This window comes from Palaemon carinicauda, chromosome 40, assembly GCF_036898095.1.
Source record: "Palaemon carinicauda isolate YSFRI2023 chromosome 40, ASM3689809v2, whole genome shotgun sequence".
Lineage (NCBI taxonomy): Eukaryota > Metazoa > Arthropoda > Malacostraca > Decapoda > Palaemonidae > Palaemon > Palaemon carinicauda.
In genome coordinates, this window is record NC_090764.1 from 59,160,886 (window position 1) to 59,182,834 (window position 21,949).

At 39.1% G+C, this 21,949-nt stretch overlaps 1 protein-coding gene across 1 annotated transcript in view; it reads right to left on the reverse strand.

Annotated features, from left to right (window-relative positions):
- LOC137631802 (malate dehydrogenase, mitochondrial-like) overlaps positions 1-21,949 on the reverse strand; it is a 176,802-nt gene that overhangs the window by 66,352 nt on the left and 88,501 nt on the right. Inside the window, 2 exon segments of the mRNA XM_068363785.1 lie at positions 15,702-15,787; positions 15,790-15,838. Coding sequence (XP_068219886.1) covers positions 15,702-15,787; positions 15,790-15,838 — 135 coding nt within the window.

A 21,949-nucleotide genomic window follows, 5' to 3' on the forward strand; every position in this document is an offset into this window, starting at 1 on the left:
TATGTGTTTTGTGATGTTAGTGATATTGAAGGGCATGCATGCACATTAGATATCGTTACTAGCGTACATTTGTAAAATAAGACTATACTGTACTTCGAGTTGCCAGATAGGAAATTTTACAATGAATAGTTAAGGTTAGTAATAAGAATAATTTATTCCTGGTCAAATAATGATTTAAATGCAACGCAATTTCTCGATTTATTGAATGAAAGGAACAGAAAAGAATCCTTGAAAATCTGTTAAAGAACCTAGAAATATGTAAACCAAATTGGTGTAAGTTTTGGTTTCCATATTTATTGAAGATTTTATATGTTTACTATTTTGGATTCTTTTGAGTAAATATAAGACTACTAATTCATTAATTCTTCAATAAGCCAAGTGTCTTTAATATTTGTCAGAAACGAACTAAAACTATAATACATTGTGCCTTCATACACCACTAAGTATCATTTTTGGGCGAGTAATTTAGAATAAAGATAACTTAAAGATAGACTAACAGAGAAATAATTTTACAGTTCGGTTAAGGGTTTAACTTAAGTCTTGTTTTATCCTAGGTGGTAAATGGAGCCGAACCATGGTTTGAAAGCTCATCGCTGATTGGCTGTTGGTTCAGGCATTCTCCCCTTTCGCTGACCGACGACAAAGCAAAACACTGCATTTGTCCGAGGTAAATGATGTTAATTTTTGCTTTATACCTCCCTTAGTTTATGTATTATCTACCTGGCTCTTTGGTCTCACAGATTCAAGGTAGATGATGAGTATTACCTTGAAAAAATATCCACATCTTATAAAAATATACGAAAAAATAAGATACGACACGAAATAAAGGTGAGCTACGAAGGAAAAAATTAAAACTTCTTGTGATGAGCAACAGAATATTTTGATGATGACGGGTGATCGTGTGCGGGCAGGAAGCTTACAGCATCGAGGAAACGTCACCAAATTTGCGACGATGTCGTGGTCAAAAGCCAAATATTTCTCAATTATTTTCCTTCCTTGCACTATTTTTTTAGTTTCATGACATTTAAGAGGACTTTTCTACAAAATCCACCAATTCTCATTTACGTTTGCATAACATTTGCAGGTAAAAAAAATGCATATAAAAAAAGTTGTATCAAGTTTTTTCAGTGCTCGTTTCACTTCAACTCGCTACTTCGCGGTTCGACTATCGCGGATTCACCACTTTGCGGATTTTTTTCATAACGCATGTACACACATATATCGCGGATTTTCCGGAAATTTCGAAAATACCGCGATATATGAAGACCCCAAATACGTATTTCGTTAATTCCATTAATACTGTAATTAGTAATATCTGCTCTTACTGATGGTTCATTGCATTACATATGACATATAATTCAGTACAGAAAGAAATAAAACACGAAAAGAGAATGTGATCATACGATAATTCAGTATACAGTACGTAGTAAAATTAAATCGAACATGAAACGCAAATCAGATGCAGTCATACCGTATTTGAATGGTGTAAGGCTGCTGATGGCTACTACTACAAATGTAATGGATGTGCATCTTTTCCATGAATCTTTTGTATATATACGTACGTAGTACTGCATCCAATAATATTCTTTGTTGCAAAAATCACATCTCGAAGAAGCGTACATATCCTACAACAAAACAAGCGTAAAATAGCGTACGTAAAGCTGTATACGTAGTACCTTGTATTTGAATTGGTAACAACTACGTAGCATGTAAGACAGACTGTGATTGGTTCAAGTGCTGATAGATGACGAATCAGATCCCAAGTTTTGAAATCTAGCCTGTGATTGGTGTTTTGACCGCTTCTCCAACCCGCAGCATCTTTTCGCGGCCACTTTGTTTGCCGCTCTCTCGCCGGGTAGATGCTGCTACGTTACTGTGAACTTTAATCTGTGCTGTGCGTGACAGTTTCAAGTTGAACTTTTTGTTGAACTTTCTGTTTAACCCCTACTGTACAATGGCTCCCAAGCGTTCTGCTTCTACTAAGGCTGGTAGTGAGCCTAAACGGCACCGAAAGATGATGACGATTGCTGAGAAGGTGACACTTCTCGATATGTTAAAAGAAGGCAGAAGTTACGCGGCCACAGCCCGCCATTTTGGAGTGAACGAATCCACCGTTCGCTACATCAAGAAGGACGAGGCGAACATTAGAAAGACGGCTGCCATCACCTTCAGCAGATCAGCGAAGCGAGTCGTTACCACGTGTAATAAAACGATCGTCCGTATGGAAGGTGCTTTAGCAGTCTGGATTGCCGACTGCCGGAAGAAGAACATAGCCTTGGATACGAACACCATCCGAACCATGGCTTTGGGCTTGTATGAGAATTTTGCGGCAAAGGAACCTCAAGACGACGATGGCGACCATGCTGAAGAAGACGAAGATGATGTAGATGAACATCAACAAGGGACATCCACTGATTCCCAGCCTCAGAAACAACGTTTTTCCGCCAGCAAAGGATGGTTCGCGAAGTTTCAGAAACGCTTCGGCCTGAAAAGCGTTTCCCTGCATGGCGAGGCTGCTTTCGCTGACACTATCGCTGCTGAAACTTACGCGAACGAGACGTTCAAGAACATTATCGCTGAAGGTGGATACAAGCCGGAACAAGTGTTTAATATGGATGAGACCGGCTTGTTTTGGAAGAGAATGTCGTCACGAACTTTCCTGTTTAAAGAAGCCAAAGCCTCTGGCTTTAAAGCGTTCAAGGATCGCGTAACCCTCGTGATGTGTGGCAATGCTGCTGGATTTTTGCTAAAGCTGGGGCTTATTTACAAGTCGAAAAATCCTCGCGCTTTGAAAAATAAAAATAAGAATCTCCTTCCCGTGTACTGGATGCATAATCAAAAAGCATGGATTACAAAGATGCTGACCTCCAACTGGTTCCACCAGTATTTTATCCCGCAAGTCAGCAAATAACTCGTAGAGAAGGGCTTGCCATTTAAGATCTTCTCCTTATGGATAACGCTGGTGGACACGCAACTGATCTGTCGCATGAGGGCATTCAGGTTGAGTTCCTGCCACCCAGCACCACGTCATTAATTCAACCGATGGACTAGGGGGTTATCAGGGCGTTCGAGGCCCTCTACACGAAGAATACCTTGGCGGACCTCATTGCGTGTGTGGATGCTGCCCAAGATGATGAGGATGAAACTTTCAATTTGAAGGCGTACTGGCGGAAATACACAATAGCCATGTGCCTGCAGAACATCCAGAAGGCACTGCAAGAAATGAAACCTGCTACTGTCAATGCGAGCTGGAAGAAGTTGTGGCCCCAGATTGTTTACGATGACGAGGGATTTACACCTGCTGAGATTCAACACTCTGCAATACGCAAATCTGTGCAGTTGGCTGCGATAATTGGAGGTGACGGGTTTGGCGACATGACGACTGAAGACGTCGACGAGTTGTTGGACTGCCATTCCCAGCCGCTAACTGACGCAGACCTAGAAGACCTGATGAAATCGGCTAGTGAAGAAGACAGTGAAACACAGGAAGAGACCCAAGAAAATGTTGAAGAAACGGGCTTAACATTAGAATGGCTTGCCAAGCTCTGCAACCTTGCGAAGGAGTTGAAAGAAATGTCGCAAGAGTGGGACGAGGATATGGTTCGTTCTATGCAATTCTGCAACAAGATCAATGACGACATGACTCCCTACAGGATGCTCTTCGAGCGAAAAAAGAAGCAGCGGCAGCAACTTCCGATCACAATGTTCTTCCAGCCTCGCAAAAAAGAGCCAGTTCCTCCTGCTACTACGCCTTCGGAAGAAATTGAAGAAGTGTCCCAGGAAGAAGTTGAAGAGCTGTCCCAGGAAAAGACACCTCCGTCTGAAGAGACGTAAAATACTATCATTGGCTACACAGTAGAAGACATCATCATCATTTCTACTGTGCAGCAAATTCATCGCCATCATCATTCAAGTTTTTCTTCAACTTCTTTCGTGGTGAGTACAGTAACAATCTTTATTTTTTTTATACATGTTTTACTTTAATATTCTAACATTTTAATATTTGTGCCTGTTTTAGTTTAGTATGCATTAAGTTAAAGGGAAGGTTTTAAAAGTCTGAATATACATGTTATAACCTATTATATTTTTTTTGTTTAAAATTTACATTTACGTACGTAAAACAACACACACTCACTCACTCACTCACTCACTCACTCACTCACTCACTCATCTCTCTCTCTCTCTCTCTCTCTCTCTCTCTCTCTCTCTCTCTCGTAAATTGTTTTCCTGCTTTGCTACGTATGTATGATTTTATATAGATACGGTAAATAATATTTGTAATAACATATTTTCTAAAAGCTTTTACTGTAATATCATTATTTATCACTTTCATCATGCGCGTTAAATACCTTCGTTTGTTCATTACGATCAAAGATGGAGCGTACTTTATGACGCCGCCGTCAAAGAAAAACATTTCATTTGGAAGTCCTAAGAAAAATTAAGTAAAACATTGGTAATAACAAAATCAACATACTGTATAATCAATATAATCGATGCAAAAACTAACCTATACACAGATGTGTACACTAAATGCATTTGTTTCTTCATTATGATCAGAGATAAACGTAAACAAAACATTGGTTGCCATTTTTTATCGTGCTTTTTGGCGTGTTTAGGAAACGTATGATAAAAATCGCCTTTAATATCTGTGCCTGTTTTAGTTTAGGGTACTGTAGTACATGCATTAAGTGTTCTGTACATTAAAGGGTAGTTTGTTAACAGTACTACGTACAAGGGATGGTTTTAAAAGTCTGAATATACATGTTAAATAAATACGTAAATATGGTGTCCCTACTTCACGGATTTTCACCTATCGCGGTCAGGTCTGGAACCTATCTACCGCGATAAACGAGGGCTCACTGTACATGGATATTTTCTAAAGATAATACTCATCATGTACCTTTAATCTGTGTGACCAAAGAACCAGGTAGATATTAAGCAAGTAAGTGAGGTATAAAGCAAAAATTAACATCATTTACTGCAGACAAATGCAATGTTTTGCTTCGACGTCAGTCGGCGAGAGGGGAGAATGCCTGAACAACAGCCAATCAGCGACCAGCTTTTAGACCATGGGTTGGCTCCATTTGCCAACTAGGATGAAACAGACTATAGTTGTGATAAACTGTTCATAACATTAACTTCAATGCAAATAACCATTATTCAAAATTTGGGTGGTAATCGACTGTTTGAATTTACTTTGGAGTATATATATTGTTAATTTCTTTCGTCATTCAACGCTTTGAGCACCAACCTATGACCAATAAAATTGCCATTCAAGCTTCAAGACATTTTGGGGAATATTTTACTTAACTAATCCTAGAACAATCACTATTAGGGATACGACTTTACAGCTTATTTAATCATATCCATTAATAGTCACATATTTTCTAAAATTTCCATACTAGTAGATAGAGTACAGTAACACAAAATCTTCCATCCATATACCAAGGCACTTCCCCCAATTTTGGGGGGTAGCCGACATCAACAAAGAAACAAAACAAAAAGGGGACTACTCTCTACGTTCCTCCAGCCTAACCAGGGACTCAGCCGAGTTCAGCTGGTACTGCTAGGGTGCCACAGCCCAACCTCCCACAATTCCACCACAGATGAAGCTTCATAATGCTGAATCCCCTACTGCTGCTACCTCCGCGGTCATCTAAGGCACCGGAGGAAGCAGCAGGGCCTACCAAAACTGCGTCACAATCGCTCGCCATTCATTACTATTTCTAGCACGCTCTCTTGCCTCTCTCACATCTATCCTCCTATCACCCAGAGCTTTCTTCACACCATCCATCCACCCAAACCTTGGCCTTCCTCTTGTACTTCTCCCATCAACTCTTGCATTCATCACCTTCTTTAGCAGACAGCCATTTTCCATTCTCTCAACATGGCCAAACCACCTCAACACATTTATATCCACTCTGGCCGCTAACTCATTTCTTACACCCGTTCTCACCCTCACCACTTCGTTCCTAACCCTATCTACTCGAGATACACCAGCCATACTCCTTAGACACTTCATCTCAAACACATTCAATTTCTGTCTCTCCATCACTTTCATTCCCCACAACTCCGATCCATACATCACAGTTGGTACAATCACTTTCTCATATACTGTAGAACTCTCTTTACATTCATGCCCAACCCTCTATTTTTTACTACTCCCTTAACTGCCCCCAACACTTTGCATCCTTCATTCACTCTCTGACGTACATCTGCTTCCACTCCACCATTTGCTGCAACAACAGACCCCAAGTACTTAAACTGATCCACCTCCTCAAGTAACTCTCCATTCAACATGACATTCAACCTTGCACCACCTTCCCTTCTCGTACATCTCATAACCTTAATCTTACCCACATTAACTCTCAACTTCCTTCTCTCACACACCCTTCCAAATTCTGTCACTAGTCGGTCAAGCTTCTCTTCTGTGTCTGCTACCAGTACAGTATCATCCGCAAACAACAACTGATTTACCTCCCATTCATGATCCTTTTCGTCTACCAGTTTTAATCCTCGTCCAAGCACTCGAGCATTCACCTCTCTCACCACTCCAACATACAAGTTAAACAACCACGGCGACATCACACATCCCTGTCTCAGCCCCACTCTCACCGGAAACCAATCGCTCACTTCATTTCCTATTCTAACACATGCTTTACTACCTTTGTAGAAACTTTACACTGCTTGCAACAACCTTCCACCAACTCCATATAACCTCATCACATTCCACATTGCTTCCCTATCAACTCTTATCATATGCTTTCTCCAGATCCATAAACGCAACATACACCTCCTTACCTTTTGCTAAATATTTCTCGCATATCTGCCTAACTGTAAAAATCTGATTCATACAACCCCTACCTCTTCTAAAACCACCCTGTATGTCCAGAATTGCATTCTCTGTTTTATCCTTAATCCTATTAATCATTACTCTACCATACACTTTTCCAACTACACTCAACAAACTAATACCTCTTGAATTACAACACTCATGCACATCTTCCTTACCCTTATATAGTGGTACAATACACCCACAAACCCAATCTACTGGTACCATTGACAACACAAAACACATATTAAACAATCTCACCAACCATTCAAGTACAGTCACACCCCCTTCCTTCAACATCTCAGCTTTCACACCATCCATACCAGATACTTTTCCTACTCTCGTTTCATCTAGTGCTCTCCTCACATTATCTATTGTAATCTCTCTCTCATTCTCATCTCCTATCACTGGTACCTCAACACCTGGAACAGCAATTATATCTGCCTCCCTATTATCCTCAACATTCAGCAAACTTTCAAAATATTCCGCCCACCTTTTCCTTGCCTCCTCTCCTTTTAACAACCTTCCATTTCCATCTTTCACTGTCTCTTCAATTCTTGCGCCAGCCTTCCTTACTCTCTTCACTTTTTTCAAAAACTTCTTATTCTCTTCATATGACTGACCCAATCCCTGACCCCACCTCACGTCAGCTGCCCTCTTTGCCTCACGTACCTTGCGCTTTACTTCCACCTTTTTCTCTCTATATTTTTCATAATTCTCTATACTATTACTCTGCAGCCATTCTTCAAAAGCCCTCTTTTTCTCTTCCACTTTTACCTTCACTCCTTCATTCCACCATTCACTGCCCTTCCTCATGCTGCCTCCAACAACTTTCTTGCCACATACATCACTTGCAATCCCAACAAAATTTTCTTTTACTAACTTCCACTCCTCCTCTAAATTACTAGTTTCTCTTACTCTCACCTTGTCATATGCTATTTTCAACCTTTCCTGATATTTACTTTTTACCCCCGGTTTTATTAGCTCTTCAACCCTCACTAGCTCCCTTTTACATCCACCTACTCTATTCCCCCACTCTTTTGCTACAACTAATTTTCCTTCCACCAAAAAATGATCAGACATACCGTTAGCCATACCCCTAAACACGTGCACGTCTTTCAATCTTCCAAACATTCTTTTAGTTATCAACACATAATCTTAATTCTATTAAATTTGCCTTTCAAACCTTTACTAATCTAGCATACTCCTTTTAAATCTTTACAAAAGTTTTCCTATCTACACAAGGAATTCTATTTTTTCTTTATTCACAAATTTTATAACATCTAAAACTTTTTAGTGGAGTATTCTAAACCTTCATGTATGATATTTCTAATATCTTATAAAACTATAACTATAAATTATTCAACTATAACTGGTCACAATTATAAAAATTATACATGCATGGTGATAAACACAAAAAATGTTTAAAGTAATTTATATTTTTCCTAGCTATACAATCCAGAGACCTCTAATAAGGAGATCACTTTTGCATGAGCAAGAATGGCCATAGAATTGCAAACAAGGTACTTACAAAGCACGTAAGAGAGGGGTAGCCACCTATATGCCTGACTGAGTGAATCCACTTTTGACCTTTGGCCTATGGACTGGGAAGGGTGGTTGAAGAGAGTGTGACTTAAAAGGCCCAGCTTGTATAGCTAGGAAAAAATTTCAAAACTTATTTATTCCTACGTGAATACAAACCTTCATCCTTTAAACATAAGAGAAGTACTAAATTGAAAAGTTCTTTTGTTTTTCTTTTGAAAGTGTCATCATCTTTGCTCCGTACAGAAGTGAAGAAGATGCCCCCAAAAAGCCTGTTAACAGCTAAATATATGGATGTAGAAGCTTTTAGGGTCACAGCCAGTACTGCCCTAACAGAAAGCTAGTATACTAGGTCACGGAAATCCATCTCCCTGATGCCATGTCCACAAAGTTGAGCAATGCACACAGACAGAAAGACTTTGCTTTTTAACGGGCACATCTAGTGGGCAAAACCATGAATCTACCCGTGTTCAGAGTTAAAGACGACAGATAGTAGGTTGTCCATGGCACCAGCCACACATTGAGATACTACCACTAGAAAGTTATGGGATCCTTTGACTGTCCAGACAGTATTACATTAGATCCCTCTCTCTAATTACAACTCATTTCTTCTTTGTCTGCACATACACCAAATAGTCTGGCCTATTGTTCACACTTCTCCTTTGCCCTCATACACCTGACAACACTGAGATTTACCAAACAATTCTTCTTTGCTCAAGGAAGTTAACTACTGCACTGTGATTGTTCAGTAGCTACTATTCCTCTTGGTAAGAAGGGTAGAAGGGACTCTAGCTATGGTGAGCAGCTCTTCTGGGAGAAAGACACTCCAAAATCAAACCATTGTTCTCTAGTCTTGGGTAGTGGCCATAGCCTCTGTACCATGGTCTTCTACTGTTTTGGGTTAGAGTTCTCTTGCTTGAGGGTACACTTGAGCATGGTATTTATCTTGCTTCTCCTCTTGTTTTTTTCAAGTTTTTATAGTTAAATTATCAAAGTCCAATTTAATGTTGTTGCTGTTCTTGAAAATATTTTATTTTCATTGTTCTTTACTTGACTTGTAGTTTATTTACTTCCTTGTTTCCTTTCTTCACTGGGGCTACTTTTCCCTGTTTTGCCTGTTGGGGCTCTTGGGCTTATAGCATCCTGCTTTTCAATTTAGGGTTGTAGCTCTGCTTTGTAACAATAAAAATAACATAAACACTGACCTTTTTTTATCTAGGGATATGGAACAACGACACTTTTAGACACACTTGGAACTTTTCTGGCAACCGAGCCTGAACTAAACGTATTCCTCATTTAAAGACCGTTCCCTCAACACCAACTTGGAATTATGACAGCTTTCTTCGAGTTGTCCAATATTTAAAAAAATCTTCAGGCAATACTGTCTCTCCCCAGTAGTAATCACATATACGCAACTCCTATCGATCAGTCTTATAGGACTATTTCATCTATAAAGAGGAAAGGAAAGAGCTGAGCTCTCTACTTCTGACCGGGAGTGTGAAGAGATGAAGGTGTAACAGAAGTGAAAAGAGTAACTTTAAGTCGTCACGAGTCCACACCCGTTGGGGAATAAACATCAACAGGAATGCTGTTAAACAGGAAAAAAAGCATATATTGGTAGGTTAAAAAGATAACTGGCAGCTACAGTTATTGGGAAAGTTATTAAACCTCACTTCTTTAATTTCCTTCGCAAACAACAAACTGCCAACAATTATCTAAAAAAAAAAACCAAAAGAATACAAGGGCCAGTTGGTGGTAAATAAGACTACATCTGTGCTCTCCAGCGGCTGAAAACAGTGATTACATAGTATGCTGGATGGAGGAATCCTATTAAAGGACGAGGGGTTCGTATTCCGTGCAGGAGAGTAAATAAACATACAATAACTATTACCAAAGCTGGAAACTATTCAGCACGCATATCATATAATAAAAACATATCAAGATAATATCTATTCAAATGATTAGAAAATGCTCTTAAAACACACATTGATGTATACCATTATGTTGGCTAATGTTTGATAATATAAAATTTCTTTCAGTAAAAACTGTCAGAATTCAATAATAAACTTGTATAATTTTTATCTTATAAAATTTTATTTCAGGATGAAAAATAATTTGCTCTCTCTCTCTCTCTCTCTCTCTCTCCTCTCTCTCTCTCTCTCTCTCTCTCTCTCTCTCTCTCTCTCTCTCTCTCTCTCTCTCTCTCTCAGTAACAATTGTCAGTTTTCATTAAAACCTTATATAATTTTCATTTAAAGTGTTTTATTTTACATTGAAAAATAATGATCAAGTCAGAATTTATAAAAGATTTTTATACAATGATTCTCTCTCTCTCTCTCTCTCTCTCTCTCTCTCTCTCTCTCTCTCTCTCTCTCTCTCTCTCTCTCTCAATATATTATACAAATATATATATATATATATATATATATATATATATATATATATATATATATATATATATATATATATATATATATATATATATATATATATATATATTGTCGGAAATTCATTAAAACCTTATATAACTTTTATTTGAAGTATTTTATTTTAGATTGAAAAACAATAATCAAGTCAGAATTTAAATTTATAAGAGATTTCTTACAGAATAATTTTCTCTCTCTCTCTCTCTCTCTCTCTCTCTCTCTCTCTCTCTCTCTCTCTCTCTCTCTCTCTCTCTCTCTCTCTCAGTAAAAATTGTTGGAGTTTAATTAAAACCTTGTATAATGTTTATTTACAGTGTTTTATTTTAGATTGAAAAAATAATTTCAAGGCAGAATTTATAAAAGATTTTTTAGCCCCTCTCTCTCTCTCTCTCTCTCTCTCAGCGAAAGTTGTCAGAATTTCATTGAAACCTTATATAATTTTCATTTAAAGTATTCTATTTTAGATTGAAAAATAATTATCAAGTCAGAATTTATAAATGATTTTCTTATACAATAATTCTCTATCTCTATCTCTCTCTCTCTCTCTCTCTCTCTCTCTCTGTAAAACCTGTCTGAATTTCATTAAAACCTTATATGATTTTCATCTGAAGTATTTGATCTTAGATTGAAAAATAATTATCATCAGAATTTATAAAAGATTTTTTGGGCTCGAGCCATGTCGTCCTGAAGGCAATTTCTATAGTATAATATTTCTGCGATTGATATTACAAAAGAATTATCGTCAGGTATCCCGGGGTTCCAACCCCCGGAAACGGACTATCCGAAGATATCGTGTATCATCAGGGATGTATCCTAAGATAATCATAGATGCCCGCACCCCCAAACAGACCTTACCCAGTCTAATCCACTAAGGGGAAGGATAAATAAGGAGCCGTTACACATCCTATCACCATCGAGTGCCTTTATACGTTCCTGCTTCCCATTCCTTCGATCGCAGCTTGTGACTACAGTGCGGTTGATTTTTGTGGGTGCTTTTTTGCAGTTTTTGAAGAATTATCGTGTGAAATGGCTTCCTCTTCTTTGTCAAAGTTGATTATTACCTCTCTTTTCCTTTATTTATGCTAATTTTGCTTTAGTTCCCTTCGGGGACTTATAATTTAGCTTTTGGTTAGATGAAGCCAGAGCGCTTCGAGTCCTGCTAGCATAGCGTCGGGCTTAGTCCCCGATGGCCTCTTATTTATCATGTTTACGTTATTTTTATGGGTAAGTTTCACGTTAGCTAGTTTTCGTTTAGCATTATAATGCTAAGGACTCAATTTTATATATATTTTCATTACGATTAGCATTATGATGCCAAGGACTCAATTCTATATATTTTCATTAAGATTTATTATTTTAGTCTTTAGTGAGTTCGTATCAGTTTCGGCTATTCTAGCCTAATGTTGGCAGTTAGGCCTGGCCATCATGCCACAACGTCAGTGTCTCTCACGGCAAAGAAGGCACAATTTTAGAGATACCCTTTGCGAAGGGTGAGCTCATTTTTATTGTTCAGTTGGTTTGTTGACAGGCTAATGCCTTTGCTTTAGTTTCTGGGATTCTTCTTTCGTCTTGTGGTATCTGGCCAGGCCTATTCTTTAACGGCATGTCCGTCGGCCCATTGTGCTACATACGGTCTCTAGTTGGTTTAAGGGATTCCTTTCGAGTTCCAAATAGATCCCCCCCTCCCTCCCCCTCCCCCTCTCTCTCTCTCTGACAGACACATAGACACTCACAGACATACAAACAGACACACACAGACACAGACAGACACACACACACATAGACTAACAGAGATACAGAGACAGAGACAAACAAACAGACGGACATACAGATATACATACAAAGGCAGACACACAGACAGACACAAACACAGGCACAACAAACACACACACAGACAGACACAGGCAGATAGACAGACACACACACAAACTCTGTTTTCTGTTTGTTAGCCAATCTTCGATCCCTTCCACTGGCTCGTCAATTATGTCTATTGCTCTAACTTTGCCAATTAAGGAACTTTGTCAAAAGCCTTTTGAAAGGTCTAGGTATATGATGTCTATTGCCCTCCTTTTGTCATAAATGCTACGCGTGGAAAAATTCAAAAGATTTGTCACACATGATCTCTTTTGCAAGGAACTGAAGACACAAAGGTCTGTAGTTGTCAGGTTCTTCTTTTGGTCCCTAGTAGATTGGAGGAACATTGCCTAGTCTATATCCTTGTGGTGCCTTCTTTCGTTGGCTGTCTTTCAGAACATTTTGTATAAGTGGGGAGTTATCTCTTCTTCTAATTCCATAATATCTCTTGGGTGAATATCATCTGGACCAGGTGCCTTAGACTTACTGATTCTTTTTAATTTTTTTTTTTCTTTGACATCATCCATTGTAGAAGTGATTTTATTTAGTAGTTGTGGCCCTTCATATTTGATAGCTGGTTCGGGGAGGGTCACTGATTCTTCCCCTAGTGAATACAGTTGTGAAATATGCATTCATCAGTTCGGCTTTTTCTAAATCATTTGTTATAAGATTACCCTCCGAGTCTCTTAATGGGCTAATGTTGTTTTTATTAGTTTTCTACTGTTTACAAATAAAATAAAAAAATTCTTTTGGGTTTTCTTTACTAGCTGAACCCACTTTTCTCTTCAGCAAATCTTGGCCTTTTTAACTAGCTTATCTACTTTTCGGCTTAATTCTTGAGCTTGGAAATTTCATAGGCTACTAGAATTTGTCAACAAAGAATTCCTCCATCAGTGGGTCGAATAAACCAACTAGAGGGAGACAACATACTAGGTATTGTGCTAACAAGAGAAGACGTCTTTAGTATCCAGTGTTTCAGTAGGCAAAAATATTGGCAAAAGTGACCGAAAAATAGTTAGGTTTCGGGTAAATACTCCACATCTAAAAGACAGGAAAATTATAAAAAAAAAAAAATGTAGCCTACAGACGTTGTAACTGGATAAAAATGAAGGAATACACCAAGAATTTAGAATAAGACAAAAGAACATAGATACACAACTGGAATCCTTTGTAGAAATATATAAGAAAAGGGCCTAAATGTACTGTATATACTGCATAGAAAAATTTTATCAAATGGGAATTCCACAACCTACGTGGTTCAACAGAGAAATAGCCAATGCAATAAGAAGTAGAGACCAGAAACAAATCAATGGGCCCAACCCTTCAAACCATGAAATTTCCTAGCTCGAGGTCTCGTGAGCGTGAAGCTCTAGAGCAGGAATGCCCTTCAGAAGAAGAGCGTTTGGATGGTGATGACCTACGAGCCAATCTGATCTTCCGATCGTCAGGAATGGTGATCAGGGGAAGTGTCCCAGAAGGGCGAGGCCGATTGCAATCCTCGTCTTTTGCAATGATGGTGGTAGGAGCAATGGTTCCCGAAAGATCAACACCTGCAACCGGCAGGTTCCTGTAGGAAGAAACAAGAGTTGGAGGTTACAGGATGACGAGGTCCCAGGATGGGGAGTGAAGTTGTCATCAGCAGGAGGCTGTTAACGAGGCAAACACGAGTGATCCCCTCGTCCGCACATGGAAGGTCCAGGAGAAGGCGACAGACGTACTTCGCACAGTTCCCGAGCGTGAGATGTTGACTGCTCTGGAGAAGGGTCCTTTCCTGACACCACGCTGAAGGAGACGCAGAAGTAATTCCTTCGAAGAGGGTCCCCGAAACCCCAAGGTTGGTCACACCTGTAGAACATCTGAAAGGGAGAATGGCTCTCGGTGGCTGGAGGTGAAGTTGCTACTCTTAGGGAAGCAACAACCCCCTAATACCCCGGGGTTAACAAGTAGTTAAGAGAGTGAGCGAGGGAGAAAGATCGCGCTTGGCCTTTAGAAATCCAAGCGCGATCTTTCTCCCTCATGGGTGAGGAAAGCGAGGTCTTCTTCGTCTTGCAACCCAAAATCTCTTTCAAAAAGCTCCTTCTCCCTTGCGCTCTTCTAAGGGCGTCGTGAATGGGGTTAAGGGACAAATAACAAATTTCTCCCATTGGGAGGCAGGCCACTCCTACACTCTGTGCAGGGCGAACCCTGCTCGCAGCGATGCTCTCTGCACAAAGACACAGAGTGCAGGTCAGTCTCCAACGATGACATGAAGGCACCGCGCACAGCACCCTGGCGCCCTTGACAAGTTCACATGAAGGCGATCGAAAAGAAAACACATCTGAAAATAAAAATATCAAAACTTCCAATGCCAGTCTAGGGAGAGAGAGGGACATATTAGAACTCTACTGAGCCAAAAGAAAAAGCGACTAATATCACGGCTGTGAGAGTATACATAGAGGTGGCTGGGTTACCCCAGCCTACCAGCTCAAGTGGTTAGGCAGGGTTGTTACCTCGCACTTTAAGTCTAATGGCTACCCTCCAGCTTCGCCGAAAGATAATCCAAATAAATAACGGAAGGTTTGTTAGTATAGGAACAATAATTCCAGAATTCATTCCGCTCTTCACTTTTCTCATAACCTGGTCCATACACACTAACAAAAGCCCAACCTAACCCTTACCCACATTAACCTAGATGATACCCTATGTTTATTCCACTACTTTAGCAATCATCCATTCACTCAGCAACAAAGCCACACCTTCTCTTGCTCTTCCCCTTTCAATCCCAGACACTCTACCAGTCACTTCACCAAATATCACTTCTCCCTTCATTTTTATCTTTGTCTCACGCAAGGCCAATATATCTATCCTGCTATTCCTAAACATACTTCCAATGTCACACCTTTTACTCACTATCGTACTACATCCATGCACATTCATACACCCCAAAACTAGATTGCAGGGAACAGTCACTCTCCTTCCCCCAAGCTGCTCCTCTGATATTTCTCAGGAAGAAAATGACTAGTCCCTCGTCCCGTCCATTTTAAGATACCTAATAAAAATAGCCTCACCTGAATTCTCTCTGTGAGAGCCTTAAGTTGGTCATCTGGAAATGAAACTGCTGGTGTAGCCTGTGAGATAAGTGGGATAATGGTGATGCAGCATGGCCTCCAATTACAGGAACATTGACAGTGGCAGGATCCAGACCCTATAATGAAATCAAACAACAAACTATGGGTGTATCTGCATTCAACAAAAGAAACTTAGTTAGAATAAGAAAACTAACTTTTCAAACTTTCTGTAATGAATGTACTGTATTTAGTCATTAAAATTAAACATAAATTCCATTAACCTAAATGAGACTTCTTTTCCCTTCATTACTTATCATCCATTGAAATAAAATCCTCTCAAAAGGAGTCCTAGAGCAGTAAGAACATTACCCCTACAATCTTACTCTTGCTTACTCAATAAATAATAAAATACACTACATGAGAATACTGTATGATGAAAATCTCAAGTGCTCTTTTTACAAGAAAATGAGACAGATTACGGGTTCATAACCTTTTTCTTAATATATATATATATATATATATTATATTATATATATATATATATATATATATATATATATATATATATATATATATATATATATATATATATATATATATATATATATTTACAACTTAAGTTTTTTATCAACTAGCCTGTAAAAATATACAGTAACATTAGTTTTTCTAGAAGTCATAGGTTTTGCCTATTTCAATAAATCATCAAAATAACATATCTGAAAGTAATTTGTATTTTTTTCTAACTAAACAAACCTGAGTTCTTTACATACGAGTATTTATTTTGGCAAAGCTGAAACTAGCCGTTGAAGATTTTCCGAGGTGTAACTACCCTCCGGTAGTTAACAAGGAGAGTGGAGTAGCAGGGAAGACTAGCCATCCCGCCCACACCTAAACTAGCGACTAACCGTCACTTGAAATTGCCACAGGACTTCTTGGGGGTAGATGATGGCGGGACCAGTATGTATAAAGAGCTCCAGGTTTGTATAACAAGGAAAAATACAAATTACTTCCAAATTTGTTATTTGTTCCAGCACCACATACAAACCTCACGCTCTTTACAAAGGAGACTCGCCTTTAGGTGGGTGGAAGTCACTAAACCAGCTGGCTGGAGACTGTCCAGGGGTAGACCTCTGTGCTTCACAAGAGCTGTTAAGAGGGCACCCTGAAACCTCGTCATCCTTATAAGATGAATGACTGCCTGGGCAATTGATGCTAGATGTAGAATTTAGCAATGTGACATCCAGGTAAACGTAAAATTGGAGCTAAGCTCCTCACATAACCTAGATATTGCCTGACTCCACCTCACATGGAGGATGGGGACAAATATATACAGTGGAACCTCTACATACGATCTTAATTCGTTCCAGGAACTGCTTCGTATGTTGAAACGATCGTATGTTGGAGCAAATATTCCCATAAGAATACACTGTAATTTGTATAATTCGTTCCACAGCCCAAAAACCTATGATAACTCCTTCATAAATTACTAAATTTAATTACACATAATAACACAATTGGATAATATGAAAGAAAGATGTAAAAAAAAATAAAAAATAAATAAATAAAAAAGGTTTTTATTGTCACTTTACCTTACAGACAAGCCAACACAGGTGTATGAAGTGCTACGCAGGAGGAGACGAGAAGTGCTACGCTTGAGGAGACGGACAATCGGCAAGAAGGTAGAGATAGTGACTTTAAAAAAGTCCTCTCTCTATTTCTGTTTCTCTCTAAATAAAGGATTAACATGCTCTTTAAATAAATTCTCTCTCTCTCTCTCTCTCTCTCTCTCTCTTTCTCTCTCTCTCTCTCTTTGTTCTTCTTCACTGTTAGTGTTAGAGACTATTAATTTTTTCTGAGAGAGAGAGAGAGAGAGAGAGAGAGAGAGAGAGAGAGAGAGAGATTAAACAAAAATGTGTTTAGAGTATATATGATTTTTAACAGCAATGAGTTGAAAGATAATTAAATGTAACTAAGAAAGTAATATCAGCAAATCTGAATTCCTTCATTAACTAAAACAAATATAGATAAAAACACACGCTGTGCATATGCACACACACACACAGGTGTAGGAATTGCTAAGCAGGAGGAGACAGACAATCAGCGAGGAGGTAGCGATGGTGACCGCGATAATGTACTGTAACTTACTCTAACTTACACTACGGAAACTTTAACCTAACTTAGCTTATTTATTTTTTATTTCTATATTTCATATTTTTTTACATTTTTTTTTCTTTTTGGTTTTTAATTTTCATCACTTTCAGTGATGAATTATGGTACGTTATCGCAGTCACCATCTCCACCTCCTTCCCGACCGTCTGTCTCCTACTGCGTAGCAATTCCTACACCTGTGTGTGTGTGTTTGTGCATACACACACGAGTGTGTTTTTATCTATGTTTGTTTTAGTTAATAAAAGAATTCAGATTAGCTGATATTACTTTCTTGGTTACATTTAATTCTTTCAACTCATTGACGCTGTTAAAAATCGTATGTACAGTACTCTAAACACATTTCTGTTTAATCTCTCTCTCTCAGAGAGAGAGAGAGAGAGAGAGAGAGAGAGAGAGAGAGAGATTTTATTTAAAGAGCATGTTAATGCTATGTTTAGAGAGAAACAGAAATAGAGAGAGAACTTTTTTAAAAGAGCTTGTTAATGCTATCTTAGTTTTCTTTGCTTCACTTTTTCTTTCTTTCTGTTCATCACGCTGGCCCTTCTCACAAATGATCGTTGCCAACAATCTCTTTGTCCTTTATCCCTATCAATAAAAGGCGTTCCATCTCTTCCAGGGTATTGCTACGACGTTTTGAAATAATGGTGATCCCTTCGATGGTTTGACTGCTTTAATGGCTGCCTTCTGCTTGATGATCGTCGAGAACGTAGACATATTCCGGCCATATTGTTTAGCCAGATGACTCGCATGCACACTGCTCTCATGTTTTTCTATAATTTCTTGCTTCAATTCTAATGAAAGAATTACCTTCTTCCTTTTCTCACCACTACTAATACCTGTACTGAAACTTAGCTTCTTAGGCACCATGATTATAAGTAAAATAAAAAAGGAAACGTGAGAAAAGGAAGATAATAAGCACTGTTAATAACAGACTGAACAGAGGACAACCACACAATACACACGAGAACAGAGAACAGACCAACTCGACGCTCAATGGCGTCCCTCCGACGTGCAATAATCGTATGTAAAGACAATCGTATGTAGAGGTTCCACTGTACTGTATACATATACCCGGTTGTACAAAGGGCATGGTACCCACCTGCGGTGAGACAAGGTCAGCTTGCAAAGTTCCTCGGATGCTGTGCCCCAAGAGAGGATAAAATAGGAAGTTGCCAGTCACTCCCACATTCAACCTAGCCTTACTCACGGGTAACATCTGCCCTCGATCAACTGGTACTTGACTTACAATGGAGCAGAGGTGCTTTAAACCACGTTTTGAGCCTGTTTCCCTGGCTCAGGTGGAGTGCCAAGAAAAAGGGAGGCCACGAGAAGATGTTGCCTTGTGTTTAAAATCTTTAAGGAAGTGGGTGCCACCCACATGTCTGACCGAGAGCTCGGCCTGTGAAAGAAAAACTACCTTCTCTTGCAAAGGGACCTGCCGTTCCTCTCGTAAAGTAGACCAACTTCACGGAGAGTGTTGGCAAGGCGAAGACTGATAAGGTGCGCTGGCTTGCGCACCTCTTTCAGTTAGTCCTGCTGGGCTCATGAGCTTGCAAGGCAAGAGATGGAAATGTGCACTGGCTTGCGCATTTCTCAATTCACACATGTAATTGATTTGCTTTTGCATGGTTATGAGGGGAGAGGGCGCATTTGCAAGGGGTGTGCGCACGTTCCAGAGGAGTGCTGATATAGCGAGTTGGCACGCACGGACTTCTCAACTGACACGGAAGGTGTACTCCACCTGTGTGTTACTGTTTCCCTACGCACGTTAGCTAGGTAGAACTCGCTTTTGTTCTAGACAATGCTTCTTGCGTGAAAAGACTTGCCCAGTTAAGTACTATGTGTATCACAAGTGATACACACATATTTGTCAAGCATATGAGCTCGCCTGCCAACCTCGCTAGGAGGTAGGGAGTACCATGTTGCGCAAGACTCATCCACTATATTCTGGATAGCACTCTGCCTCACAAAAGAATCTGACATTATCAGATAAAGGGTCAGAGGAGGGCGAGTGTAAACGGAACGATGTATCCCTTGAGTGCGAAGACCAACAAGGATCAGTCCCGTGAAGTATCCACCTCTACCATTAAAATAACGGAGGACCTAGACTGTATGCAGCCCTTTGTCAGGCGAAGGAACTCGCTCATCCACTTCGCTAGTGCTCGGTGAATGGAGACACAATGCTGCACAAGACTTCCTCGTGAGACTCGAGTCTGTGCTCACGCCCAAATGAGTAGTTGTAATGGTACCATTTTGTCACTTTGCTGCTTTTTTGCATGGATACCTGCAGAAGCCTGCAGAAGTGTTCCGAGTGGAGGAACAGAGCTTTGTTTGACTATGATACTTTTTGTAAGTATGATAGTTAACTGTTGATGGTGATGCGCATTAATTAATTTTTGATACAGCTGTTTTTGTGTACTAGTACCTTGGTTTGTAAACACTTTGCTAGTGTGATATAGCTATATGAGAATACTATAACTAACAACATTTGTGATGATTTTTCTTTCTATTTACAATGGCCATACTTAATAGCTATTATTGTCACTATTTAATGATAACTGTGGTGGATCCATGTATGCCCAGGAGATACAAAAGTATCTACGGAGAGTGAATATTTAGGATATATGCACATGTGCCGATTTTCCGAGGAATTTTTTTTTTTTTTTTTTTTTTTTTTTTTTTTGTGAAACTTTTCTTTTAGGTGATTTGAGTTTTTTGCTAGCAACTATAGTTTTGGTTTGAACCTAATAAATGTATAATATATTGTGTTTACCAGTACTATATCTTAGATCTCTTTCAGAGTGAGAGTCCAATGAATGAGCCAGAGTGTAGGCTTGACATATGAGGGCATTAATTCTTTTTGTACAATGACTGCATCCACTAATGGACTGTAGGAATTAGAAAAGATAAGTATTTTTTAGATACAAGGGTTACTTTCTGTTGTTTAAATTGTAACTTTGCAGTCACAGTCCTCTATGATATGTTTTCTTAATAAGATATGTAATATTCATACGTGTTCATATGTAAAGTATGTGTATCATGAACACAGACATGTGTAGTGTTGATCGATGATTAATTCTCTTTTTGAATTATCTTTAAACGTGTTCGCTGATAATGAGTATTTTTGTATGATTTGTTTTAACCCTTTTACCCCCAAAGGACGTACTGGTACGTTTCACAAAACTCATCCCTTTACCCCCATGGACGTACCGATACGTCCTTGCAAAAAAATGCTATTAAAATTTTTTTTTCATATTTTTGAAGATTTTTTGAGAAAATTTAGGCATTTTCCAAGAGAATGAGACCAACCTGACCTCTCTATGACAAAAATTAAGGCTGTTAGAGCAATTTTAAAAAAATATACTGCAAAATGTGCTTGAAAAAAAATAACCCCTGGGGGTTAGGGGATGGAAATTTCCAAATACCCTGGGGGTAAAAGGGTTAATATGCGACCTTTGAGTATTTTGGTTTTGATTTTTAATTATTCATATTGTGTTTCATATGAATTAATATTGTTACGGTTTCTAATTTCTCATGGTAAAATGCACAACTACTATCATATGTGTGTGCTCTGTACAGATTTTGTAGTTTGGTTGCTAATTGTTTTTCTTTTGTGAGAATTTGGGTTTATGTGTACTGGAAGTGAAATGCAGCAGAACAGTCACATTTGGGGTTTTGTTTGTTTTTGATTAGTATCAAGTAAAGTAAACTATGCTTTTGACACTCGGACGTTGTTGGGGCTTGAATTAAAAGTGAAATTTGTAGTAATTCGTTTTTTTTGGGGAACATACCACAGTTCCAGGAGAAACTGTAACTTGGTAGGGGGGATTTGTCACAAATAGATGAAACAGTAAACCATTGGGGTCATGTCGATGACCTCTTCTTCTGCCTTCGCTTGAGTATTAGACATAGCGTCAGCTTTGACTGGCGCCTCCTACCTAATGATTAGGCCCTTTTTCTGTTTTCAACTTTGTCGTTGCAGGCAAGGGGGGCGGAGGCTACAGCCAGGAGACCGTTGGACATTGACTCCTATTTGAAGAGGGGACCCATACCCAGGACTCCCCAGGCAAGATGGCACC